This window comes from Cnephaeus nilssonii (genome assembly GCF_951640355.1).
Source record: "Cnephaeus nilssonii genome assembly, chromosome: 10".
In the NCBI taxonomy this organism is placed as follows: Eukaryota; Metazoa; Chordata; class Mammalia; order Chiroptera; family Vespertilionidae; genus Cnephaeus; species Cnephaeus nilssonii.
The window spans coordinates 74,720,099-74,733,559 of record NC_137081.1 but is presented as its reverse complement, the minus strand read 5'-3'; the positions used below and the strand labels follow the sequence as shown (position 1 = coordinate 74,733,559).

Genomic DNA, 13,461 nt, shown 5'->3' with positions numbered 1-13,461 from the left:
TGTTCATTCATTCAGTAAATACACAATGAGCTCTTTCTATGTGTCAAACACTGTGGTAAGTTGTTGGGATACATCAGAGAATAAAATATAGTTCCCTCTTCATAATGGGACTTAAATTTTAGTAAAGATACACCAAGTAAATATAATACATTAAATAAACTATGTTTGTATGAGCTGTGGAAAAAGTAAGATATTAGAGCCGGGTAAAAATTGAGGCTTTTGGGATGCTGTGATGGGGGTCAGCTCAGGGTACAGAATTAAACAGGATCATAGAGAAGCCTCATTTGAACAGGCAGCATTTGGGTGCAGGGGTGGGGGTGGCTTGAAGGAAGTAAGGAAATCTGCCATTTATGTAATTTGGGGAAGATTATTTTTTCAAGAAAAGGGTACTGCTAGAAAGGGTTCTAGTTTCTGTATATGAATATTGTTCAGTTGCATAGCATTGGTGCTACTTAGTGATTCATAGACCATCATTTTAACTCAAAAACTATGAATGACAGTCCCTAAGGCATCATTCCATAAAAGGGATACTTTGGAAGTTGCCTTGGGGCAGACAACTTGAAAGGAGATAGACTAATTGTGCTAACTTGGGAAATTTTAGCACTATCAGGGATTTAGCTTTGTGTATAGCCTTAAGCTTGTTTCAAGGGTTTGCTATAGTTGACCAAGACATACATAGCCAAGATAACCTCTCCTCCATCATTATACAGTCTACTTGTAATTTTTGCTCCACCCCCAACATAACATTAAGCTCTCAAATTGTATATTAAAGGGTGGGGATAGAAATAAGAGAGGGAATACATTTGCATGTCACTTGCCACCTTTTTTCTTGGTGTGTTTATCTTCTACCATTGACATTTAAGACCTTAGGCATTATGCTATTCTTTGTTATTTCAAAATACTGAAAGACAAGGAAACTTGGTTCCTATGTTCTGCTTGACATCTAAATTATTAGGTCCTGATACAACTAAGAGGAAGGTGAAAAGCATTCTAAGACCATAAATGGTCAGATGGCCCTGTTTACTAGATAGCATAGGAAAGTCAGAGGACCCAGGGACTATGATATTTAAAATATTTAATGTCAGAGATCTTAGACATGACCTGAGGCTGAAACAGCTCTGACTCCAAATCCCATGTATTTAAGAAGAGCCCATTCTGGTTGAAGACACGGTAGCACACCAGAATATTGCAAAACATCAGCTGCAGATATCCTTCTTGGGAGTGGCAGCTCAGATGACCTTCCTAACAAGAAGGCAGCAGATTTCATGCAGAACTGACTATTCTGCCTCAGAACTGGTCATTTAGAGTTTGAAATACAATACAAGATAGCTCTAGTAAAAGGTGACAGTGACCAATGTAGAGTGAAACTCTTAAAAGATCTCAAGGCAGAAGCTGCATGGCTGACAGTGTTATATGGACTGCGTGATATTATTGCACAGAGAGCCAGTATGTAAAACATTGCGTCAATAGTTGCGTCTTGCACTGAATAGATAAACTCTTATACTCCACCCCTCCTTGTCTCTGGTATGGGTGAGTTTATTCTTATTATGGGTAATCTAGAGATTCTTCATGAAAAGTTAATCTGTGCACTCATATTAAGAGTTCTGAGTCTCCTGCAGCTACTTTAATTCCCTTGTAAAACAAGCCCCTGTCTCCTTAAGTTCTCTAAGGACCTGCACCAATTTCAGATGTTCTAGATAAAATCATCTTTTCTCCAGATCTTTTTAGATGGATAGTGAAGCCAGGGAGAGAGCCAAGGGAAAGGGGGGCATTTAAAAGCTGGCTCAATTGTTGGCTTCCTTCATCCATTGGAACAAAGTTAGTGCTGGGGTGACATGTCATGAAGAAATGTCTATTCACCACCTGCTTCAGCCTGAAACTGTGCAGTTTGGGAAACTGAAAACTTTACTTTTGTGATCACTTAGTTTATTCATCTTAAGAATCCAGTGTACTGAGAAAAACAAATATCACATGATCTCACTTATTTGTGGAATCTAATGAACAAAATGAATTGACCAACAAAAGAAGACCCAAAACATGGAGGCATGGACCAGACTGATATACCTTGCTGTGGGGTTGGGAGGACCAGAAGAAATAAACCAAAGAACTTACATGCATAGCCCATGGACACGGGCAATAGGGTAGTGAAGACCTGGAGGTGGTGGTGGTATGGGCTTGGAGGAGGAAGTAAAGAGAGGAAATGGGAGATATCTGTAATACTATCAACAATGAAAATATATTTTAAAAAAAGAATCTAGTGTAGTATACTTGTTAAAAACGAAAACGTCCAGAACATGGTAACCATATACTCTAAAATTTTTTAATAGTTAGTAATGCTTCCACAAATCAATTTTGTTTACTTATCTTTTTCCTTTACTGTAGAATGGATAGCATCTATAAAAGTACCTGACTCATAGTAAATGCTCAATAAACAATGGGTGGATGAATGAATGAATGAATGAATACTCAAATGTAGGACAGTTCTCGAACAATATGGTACACAGGATACTTTATTTCATTCTTATACTTACTATATATGTGTGTATGGAGGATCCAAAGCCATTTCTTACAAATAACAGCTGAAGCTGTCATCACCAAGGAGGTCAAATACAAACACCTTCTCAGGGAAGAGAGGGAGACACCAAGCTTAAGGGGGTCCCCAGTGGCCTCCTTGCTTTTGCTAACAATATGTCTGCCTTGCCCAGCTAAGAAACATTTCTGTTGTCATTGGTTATAAGAGTAGCTCCAAAAGGGTGAGGAATGAGTTCAGATCTAAATTTGGGGAAGCTTGCCTTCCAGAACAGAACAGCATGTATATCACCGAACACATCTTCTCTATCTCCTTCCATTTGCCACAGCACCCAACACCTGGTACATAAAAAGTGCAGCTTTTCTGCAGCAGTTGAGGGGTAAAGGGGCCATGGACTGGAACCTTCAGGAGAATCTGTTTTTAGAAAATAAACAGCTGTTTCAAAGTTATAAAGTGTTTCAACAGAAGGAAACTGATGCTTTTTATTGAGTCCACCTTTTGCTGATGCGTATAGTTTCATGAGTCCCCACTGTGCCACTTTAAGTCCTCGCGGATGGAAGATTTGTTCCCCTGTTAGTGTAAGAAAGGTAACACACTGCTAAGTGCTGTGCATAGCGATAGAACTCTATTAATAATACATGTGTGGAGGTTGGCTAGCAAAGCCGTCTGCTGAAGAGCAAAGAGCTTTGTACTTCAGAGTAGCTTTCCATAATCAATAGTTCCACTCTATTCAATAAAAAATTACTAGAGCATAAAATGTAGAAACCTTGATCGGTTCCCTTTATTTGGTTGTCTGTTCAGCAAAAAAAATGACAAGTTAATTCTTTCTAAATGCATTTACAACTTTAAAAGAACAACAGACATTATCATAAATTAGTCATGCTGCAGTAACTAATTTTTAACATACACACATTCAATTTGAATACCTTGCACCAGTGTTTTAAATCCAAGCGTGTTTGCAAAACATGCTTAGTCAAAACATGACCATTAACTAATGCAATTATTCTTTCAATCTGTCATCATTAAATTACTTAAGATTCTACCTCATGTTACTCTGCTTGGAGTCCAAACCTTTAGCAGGAGAAAATAAATCTACGCTTTTTAAGCAATTCTACGCCTTGTGAAAGTGACAAAGCCTGCATTCTAAAGGGCAGAACTTGCTATAAAACTCTGATGGGCCTGCCTTCCTATTGCTATTAGAATCACTTTAGTTTACATTAATAGGATGGGGGTGTTTTAAAAATAGTTGCTAAATGTGCCTGCTTTTCTAATTTTGGCTTTGCTAATTTAGGACATTGCTGCTCATTACTTCACAGCAATTAATTAATTCCTTACCCTTTCTCCTCTCCCCACTTTCACTTGGAGGATAGTTTGATCACAGAATTCCTTAGCTTAGCCAACAAAACCCTAAGGAAGATAAGCTGGCTACCATGGGTGATTGAACTTCAGGGCATTGAGCAGGCTTTTCTAAACCAGAATTTCTTGATGGGAATATGTACTTCCACTATTAGACAATTTCTTCCTGAGGCTTAATCTTGGTTTCTTTGTTCAAGCTGTATATAATTCATTAGAATGGTAACATGCTTACTATTAATAATATATAATGTGAATATATTTATTGACCATTCCTTAGGGGTAGGCTAAGACATATGGGGACATATGATGAAATTGGGTGATGAGTTTTAGGTATGAAAAAATGATTCAGAAAGCAGATTCTAGGAGGTAAATGAAGAAAAACTGAATTTCAGGGTTATACTACATAGTTTCCCTGATGATTGGGTTCTTGTCCCCATTCCTGGGCTGTCTCATCTAATAATTTAGTGCCAAGAAATGGTGCTGCTAAAACTCAGAGTAAAATCAATTTGGGAGCATCGTTCACTCCTCTCCTTCTCTCCCATCCACATCGAAGTCATTAGAAGGTTGTGTCCACCTTCACAGTGTGTCCGGTCTGATCACTTCTCATCACTATGACTGTCCCAGTGGAAGCCACTATCTTTTTTCTGGACCAGCAAAGGCCTCTAAACTTGTCCCCTCCCGTCCACCTCCTCATAGTCTATTCACTCCGTGGTTAGGGTGGTCCTTTAAAGCTGAAATTGCGTCATCATATTACTGTTCTCCTCAAAGCTTTCCAACAATTTCCTAGTGTATTTGGAATGGCTGACAAGGCTCTCTGTACCCTGGCTCTTGACCACACCTCATTTCCTATGACCTTCCCATCTTGACTCGTCTGCCCCAATCACACTGGTTTCTGTACTTTCCTAGAAATGCCAAGCACTCTCTCTCCCTGGGATCTTTGTTCTCTCTGCCTAGAAAATTGCTTGCCTACTTACTCTTGTACTCACTCCATCATTTTATTCAGAATTCTGAGGACTTCTTTGGGCATGACACTGAAATAGCTCTCTTCATCTCTCTCCCCTGCATTAGCCGAGGCCATGTTGTGTCTTGATGCATTTCTCTGTCTGCCTCTGTAGAAGATAAACTTTCCAAGGTCAATGTCTTGCTCACTACGATGTGTTTCTGTCGTTTGAAATTGTGTGTGGCACATAGTTAGAGCTCAAGAATTACTTATTGAAAGAAAGGACAAATGAACTCATGGTTAAGTGATTCACTTCTTTTTTGGACAGGCCTGTTTCTTTTTCTAGGGAGTCCTGACTTTTACATCCTTCCTGCCTTCAGTCTGTCATAAATATATTTATGTTAACAACAATGTCCTTGTATGAATTGTTTTCCCTGTGTATTCAGTATTTGAGTTATCAGCATTCCCCTTTTCAGAGGTTTGGGGGGCACTGGAGTTTTTTCAGTGACTGGATGATGGCAAGTTTTCCTAAGATTCAGGATCAACAGTGAGACATGTGGGGATTTTGGCTGCAGGGCCTTGAAAGGGCATTAAAAAAAAGTTGTCTGCTATAATTTTCAGTGGAAATTTCAACTTTTGTATTTATAGATCCTTTTATTTGGATTATATTTTGTTTCTCTCATTAACTTGTAATTATTTCTTGAATGTACTGAAATCTGACCCTATGTCACCACAGTGCTCTAATTATAAAATGCTTGGCTACAAAATATTCTTAAATTGCATTTGTATTTCCAATGCAAAATGTCATTGGTTAGTTTTTACCAACAGAGGATTTATTGTGTGTTTTTCTTTTCTTTTCTTTTTTTTTTTTTTTTGTGTGTGTGTGTGTGTGTGTGTTTGTTGTTGTGTGTTTTTTTTTTGGTTTTTTTTTTTTGCTTCAGTCTAGAAAACACTTCCTCAGACCCAGACTAACATTTGATTGTCCTCATAGTGACTTAGGCTGATAGCTGAATTTGCTTCCTGTATCCTCTGATTAGTTTTCGTTGGTTTGCCATTCACTATTTTAATCTACCAGATTGTCATTTCATTAAGCAGATGTGCTTTAGAATCAAACAAATCTGACTTTGTGCTCTGCTCTCGCACTTATTTAATTATGTGATCTTATAAAAATTACTAAGCTTTTATGCTGATTCACCCACTTCTAAAAGGGGAAATAATATTTTCCTGATAAGGTTGTTAGGAGGATTAAATGAAGTAATGCACCTAAATTTGTTAGTGACCCATCTGCCACAGAGTGAGCATGCAGACATTACTGGTTGTTAACTGGGGGGATATGTTAGGATACCTTAGTAGCCCAAGTAAGTTAATGCCTTGTGGATCCTGTTCAGCTGAGCCCTTTGACATGAGCAAATGGCTCCTACACAATCATATTGGTAAGGACTGGGAGGATGATCTAACTTCATTCATGTCATGGCCCTCTACTCTACTTGAGGCATTTCCACAATCAATTTCAAAGTACTGCTCATTCAGAGGAGGTAGGGCTCTGGCCTTTGAGAATCCCCAAATTTCCTTCCTGAGCAGAAGGACAAAATGAGGTGTTGAAAGGCATCCGAGTTGGGAGAGAGAGTGGAAAGGACCTGGTCTCTGACACAGACTTACCAGTAGCCATTAAAGAGAGTGTCCCAGACAGTTGCAAAGCCAAGTTGTTCAGAGGCTGCAGGACTAGCACTGCAAGGGCTTCTGAAGAGAAAGCTAGTAACCTGGAGCTGAGTGAACTCCTTTGATGTCTCATTCTGTCAGATCCTGGAGACACTTTCCCAGGTCGGTGGGGTTCAGGATGACCGGTTTGCATGACTGCTGGGTGATTTGTGACTAAATGTAGATAGTGCTTTTGAAAATATAAAGATAAAAGGATGAGAAAAGACTATGAAAAGATCCTCATTTTACAAAGGAATGTAGAAGTCCTTTACTGGCATGCTTCCTCCTCTGCCCCTTGCCGGGCTGGTATTTTCTCTGAAGCTGTAAGCTATCTCTGAGCCACAGTGAGAAATGTCTTATATTTCTTTAGAGAATTTGTCATTTGCGAGTGAATGGAATTTGTGTGTCTTTGCCTAATGAGCTACCAACAGGGTTTTTGTTACTTTATACAAAACTAAAGTCATTAAACTTTCCTTTTCATTTTTCTCTGGAATGACTTCCAAAGTTCCTCCATTGCTGATTCTTATAGGGTCATGGGAAATGACTTGAAAAGGCAATTCCTACCGCATGGGCCATTACTCTCAAACAAGCGAACAGATGACTGTGACTTGGGATACTTCTTCACATTGTTTCTTTTACTAGTATGCTCTTGGCCGAACTTTAGTTGCTGGAAGTTGCACAATGACATTCCTGAGTCCCTAATATTAAGACTCTTGATAAAATCAATGAAATCCTCATACATAAAATGTGAATTGTGTGTGTATATGTGTGCATGTGTTTCCTGTGGCAGTGAGTGGGGAAAAGGCACATGTAGAAGGACATAAGAAGAAAGGGAATCAATATTTATTGAATATTTATTATATGCCAGGTTCAACATTTGTGTTATTGCCCCCATTTTACAGATGAGAAAACAGAATTGGGCCAAAGTCACATGAGTGGCAAGGCCCAGGTCAGTTGGACTCTGAGGCATGCTGGTCACCTACACCACGCTACCGTCTTTTGCTGTCCTAGGAGTCAGTTCACCCCGTCCTTAATAGCCAGAGAGCTCTTCCAGGGAACCGTGGTAGGAAGAGGGTTTGAAATGAGGACTTTGCAACCATCCACTGCAGCACATCCCTGCATCATTGTGTCTTGGCCTGGAATACAGAGCCACCTGTGCCCTAAGGCTCAGAGGCAGGAGGAACTAGCCTTGGCTTGAGTAGCCATAGATAATATGAGTCAGGAGGCAACTCTGAGCGAGTTAGAAAGGGCTTAGGAGCTTCAACCCTGGAGAAGGACTACCTCTGGGGAGAACCAAACTTCTCCCGGTCTCTCATGCCCAGGAATTAGGAAGGTGTTGTCTATATTCACCGGCATAAGCAGGACCTAAACTCTGTACTCCAAACTCTTGCCCAGCCCACTCATTTCCAAGCCTTGAAAATCATACAAAAGTGAAGTAGCAAAGCAGAGGGAGAAGAGTTGTGTTACAACAAACTGCAAAGGTTTATGCAAATCTTTTTTCTTTAGTGGGCTTTTCACAAGACTAATAATTCTCAGCTTTCAAGTCTTTTATTTTTTATTTTTATTATTTTTTAATCTTCACCCAAGAGTATTTTTTTTCCATTGATTTTCAGAGTGGAAGGGAGAGAAGAAGGGGGAGAGACAGAGAGAAACATTGATGTGAGAGAAACATTGATTGGTTGCTTCCCACACATGCCCTAACCTGGGCCAGGGATCGAACCCTCAGCCAAGGTATGTGACCTAGACTGGGAATCGAACCCTTAACCCTTCGGTCTGCAGGCCAGTGCTCTAACCACTGAAAAAAACTGGCCAGGGCTTTCAAACCTTTTAGAATGATGACATCTATTATGAGGGGTTTGGTCACCATTAGGTTTTCTTAGAGATTGATCTCCTGATTTCAACCTCTGTTGCTTGATTTCAATTTTACTCTTTCCATTAGGCCTGAGTCTTGGTGACACGTGCTTATTTTATTACTATTTGTTTTCTTTTAAACAATCACAAAGCTGAGAGTTTTTTTCTGAAATCTGATATGGGATAGCAGATATGAAAATGTTCTTAGGTTTCATTTATTGTTCCAGAAGTTAATAACTCTGTTGGTATTTAACTGAATGCTATAGAATTATATTAATACTGTGGGTTTGAGGAATGCTGTAGTAACCTGCAAAAGGAAATTCTGTCTGATACAATTCTTCAGGTATGAGCGTAGTGTTGTTACAGTTGTTTTGTTTTCTGCCAGTTGTATACAGAGTTCATTGTGTTTTCATTCCTTATTTGAGTGTATGTTCATGTATGTATGTTTTTCTCTTAGTGTGTATCTTATCCAGTTATAAGCCACAGGGTTATATTGCTAAGTCAGTTTAAATAACACATGTCAGCACATTTAAAAAAAAAGTACCCATCAATTAAATAAAGGAGAACTTCATTAACTCATTTTTTAATATGTGCATCTTTCTCCCAGTGGGGTCAAACAGGTAGAAATACTCTCCTTTACCAAGAAAGTTAAAAAGTTGGAGGTCATTTCAGTTCATTAAAATTAATATATTCTCAGCTTCACACATTCAAACAGTATCCTATTAATTAAAAGAAGAAAGGCCAAATTTCACACAGAGTTATCTAGAATTTTGTGAAATGAGGCCCCATTACAAGTGCAGCTGCTATGAATGAAGCTCATTTGGTTTCCAACTCCTCCTTCTAATTCTTTACTCTTATAGCTTCAAGACTGAGAAAATTGTAGTGTTTATCCATGTTTCCTTCCTTAACCTCATCTGGTAAGGATGATTTTTCTCTAGGACATAAAAGGGATTTAGTGTTCCATGCCAGTGGACTTCCTGACCCAGGCAATGATTTGGCCCTAGAAAGAGAGATTATTATGCACACTTGGTGTCATGACTTAAGTTTTCTTTAGAATTTTATATTTTCCTTACTTCTTCTTCTTCTTTTAAATAAATCAAACCAAACAGGTATTCCTGGAGGACTTCTGAGTGGAAAGAATGCCAAGTCTCTCTCCTCCTCGAGCAGCAGGACCCCCACTGGCCTGTGACGGGACCCGTGTGTGGAGGTGGGATCCAGACCCGGGCGGTGTACTGTGCCCAGAGCACACCAGCGTCCACCGCACAGAGGGCCAAGGAAGGTAGGCAGCCAGTTCCAGGGACAGATGGTGCCACTGCCTGAAGGGAAATCAACTCCAGCCCTCTCTCCTCAGATTCTTCTGGATACTGTGGACCCTCAGCATTCACACATTTAATATTTGTTTTGTTGACTATTTTGCAAATCATTCCTAAATTCTGCCACTTGCAGTAATTTGGAATAGTTAAAAACAACAGCGGTAACAAAAACACCAGCCTCAAAGGATCATTGTGAAAGTGAAATGAGAAAATATATCTAACATCTGTAGCACAAATGAATACTACACTCTGAGAGGCCGGAGTGAGTCAGTTAGTAATGAATGAGAAATAGTTTTGGTTTTTTTTCTCAAGAGTGTTTTGTGTGTGTGTGTGTGTGTGTGTGTGTGTGTGTGTGTGTGTGTGTGTGTGAATATTTGTGAATGTGGGAATTTCTGCAGATGTATTACTTTCAAATGTTAAAGTCAATGTCAATTTATTGCAAAATTGATAATTTTAAATGTTATGAAAAGAAGCAGGAGAAGAAACAATTTCTTCCGTGGTAGGCTTTCTCGTGGGCAGGTGCAACCTCAGCACTAGTCCATTTGTTTCAGAGTTTGAGACAGTGATAAGATATAGAGACTGAAAAACTGGCCCACACTTGTTTAGTCAATTGACTGAAAAGCCATGAGTAGACAAGATGCTTCTACTCTAGAAGAAGGTGTGACATATTCCAACCACAGCAGTGCCCTCTGCTGAAGTGGTCAAGGTGGGATGTTTTCTTGGATGTGCACATATGTTCTCTCCTGTGGAATTTAGTTAGGGAGGTAAGATCTGAGCTTCTTGCTATGGAAATGCATCCTTTTTATCCTGTAAAGCTTTTCCTACCAAGGGTCTTTTTTTGACATGGCCTTTTATTGTTCCAGGGGCTTCTGTGACCATAGCCTTTGGGTGATGCACCTTATAACTCACAGAGGAATAATCTTTACAGACTCCTTAGCATTTGTTTCAACAGTCGAAGTTACTTCCATATTTACAGGGCCCGGGCTATTTTAAAAGTGATAGCTAAATTTTAATAAAGATTTATAAAAGTGATAGTAAAATTTTCAAAGTGACAATTTACACACGTTCTGGTCCAGGACAAAACATGACTATGCTTACTCCTCTGAACTTGGAAGAACAGAAGATCGATAAAAAGTTCCAGCTTTTTCTTCCAGACCTTGGTGACCTTTCTATTTCACCTTCTTCTTCCCCCCTTTTACTATTGTCTCAAGTTCTAGGGTATTCAGGGTCAACACATAAATGAAGATTTATGATCTATCTATTTTTAGCTTCAACTTTTAATCTTCTTTTGACAGTTTCATTTTCCTAAAGTTTCTTTAGTGAAAATAGCTTTAATTATAGATAACCTATTTCTAAAATTTTTTCAACTTTAAACTTTCCAACATTCTTAATGGAAACATATTGGGTAGGAAGGTTGTAATTAGTAAGAGGTGGATGAATGGTGTTATAGAGCTGAGCATGACATGAAAGCTAGGCAGTTCAAGAGAGGAGGGGTATATATATATCAGCCTATTAAACCCTGCTACCATATGCTTCAAGCATGTAAAGAAGAGGAAAAAAAATCTAAGGCCAAATTGCACTTTCAGATTAGTATTCTGGTTCACATGGAAACAAGAAAGTACGTAGAAATACCTAAGCCTGGTAGCCCAGTTCTCAGAGGGGTAAAGGGTTGGAGGGGTCTTAGATGTAGGGACAAGATGTAAACATATTGATGTATACCAAGACCATGTACTCGTGTGCAAAGTTGAATAGAGAGAGTCAAACTATTGCTGTGTTGGACCCAGTCACAAATGCATTAAAGGCATGGCATAGCTTACTGCTTACCTTTGTAGACATTAACAAAGGTTTTTATTTTGCTCTTGTATGGAAGTGAACCAGAAAGATTGTTCAGCTATCACTTTCCTTTCTTATAAATTCTTTCCTGTCCTACTGTTATCATTTATAGATATGCCTTGACAAAGCTGGCAACATGAGAATTTCTTCCTTGGCTCAAGTTAAACACAAGAGAATAATTGAATTGCCATTGTATGGGGCCAATGGAGTGTTTTTGCCCAATTAAAGTGACAGAATTTAAATATTTCTAACCTTTTCAGCTAATGCAGAAAGAAGGCCAAAATTGATGACAATTTTGCATTTCAGTTTTTGTGAACATCTTTTTTATGATTATTATTATGTTAGATTTTGGAGAAAGAATTTTAATAGCATCGATTTTCTCAGTCACAGCTGACTTTCCCACAAGGTTGATTTCTCCTTAGACTCCAGGATTGTCTGTTCAGTTTCTGCAATGGGAATTGCTTGACTTTTTCCCCCCACAAAATCCTGCCATTCATTGTGAGTTAGCTGTACTACTTTCTAAGAACCTGATCTTAGACCAATCGACAATCATGGGGGTTGATGAGGGGCAGGTAAAAAAACACAAGATTCATTTCTATGGGTCTCTCATGCAATAGAATTTCTAAATGTTAGAATGGGGATCGGGGGAGAATGCTAATTCTCTCCTTAAGGCTGCCAAGTCTCTTGCTGAGGCTGGACGCTGAGACTGAATTGTGTTCTGTGGCAACTTATTCTTGCTGATGTCCCAGTCTCCATTTGACCTCAATTCATGATGTGGTAGGAATAGTATAAGGACAGCTATGGCATATGTACCTGGTTCTATTGTTCAGTGTTCATGTGATGTTTTAGCTGCAGTCAAAATAGTGCTGTAACAATCAATATGAGAAGTATTACCAGTGATAGCAGCCAGGCCAATAGAATTGGGGATACAAATATACAGGGTTATTTATGATTTTGTTTACCACTTATTGTTATAGGGAGAACTGTGTTTTTATTTTATAAGAGAAGCACTTATAAGAGTGATGTTTATCTGCAAATTGAAAAGCTTATATTTGGTGAGACCACTTTCTTTTTTGCCCTTTTCTCAAATGAAATTAATGCCACTTAGCCTGCATTCAAGGATCATTTCTCAGAAGGTAAAACATTGAAACAAGGAACACACCTCTAAAACCTAATAAAGACTGGGACAGATTTAATCTATTTATGACAATGTGGCCTAGGGCCTAGAATATCAACAAATATGGAGTGAAACAGCATAGAGATAGAATGCATTCATTAGGTGAAAAAAAAATGAAACCAAAATCTCTACAAAAACTAAATAAAAATTGGGAAAAGGTATTGGTATGGTTGCAGTTAAGCATAGCACTACCTGTTTGTTTGTTTTCAAATTTCAGATTTATTACTTGACATTAAATGGACAAAGCTATTTTGAAAATGGAGCACACTTTAGCTTTGAATTGTTGAATACATTAGTTCACCCCTGTACTCCAGTAAGACTCAGTAATTCCTGAGAGTCCTACGTCTTTTTTTATGCTAGTCTCAGACTTGATATTAAGGGAGGGAATAATCAGATATGGGAATGGCCTGGAATTCTGAGTACTCAGAGAAGACTATATATTTTTGTCTAACTAGTGTATGAAAGCTGAATGTGTTTTGGTTCTGGGTTTTAATTCTGACTTGTATGGGACTTTGATAAACCACATAAGTGTTTTTCAAGTCTTCTAGTTCATTAAATTGGTTTTAAATATACTGACGATGTCAGTTAATGGTGGATGACAATGACACATTCATACTTTTTAAATAATTTATTTACTGCTATGTTTTAGAGTGTTATTATCAAGGTACACTTCATTAATTTATAGTCTCTTAATTGGAATGACAATTGAACAAACATTTAGGATATTGTGTCTTAATAATGTGATCATCTATAACTAGGGGTC

At 38.5% G+C, this 13,461-nt stretch overlaps 1 protein-coding gene across 1 annotated transcript in view; it reads left to right on the top strand.

The window, feature by feature from the left end:
- The window catches only part of THSD7B (thrombospondin type 1 domain containing 7B), a gene marked incomplete at its 5' end in the record, with an annotated part of 754,786 nt that overhangs the window by 192,500 nt on the left and 548,825 nt on the right, over positions 1–13,461 (top strand). The window contains one exon of the mRNA XM_079782710.1: positions 9,485–9,654. Within this exon, the coding sequence (XP_079638836.1) occupies positions 9,485–9,654 (170 nt within the window). The remainder of the gene's footprint in view (positions 1–9,484; positions 9,655–13,461) is intronic.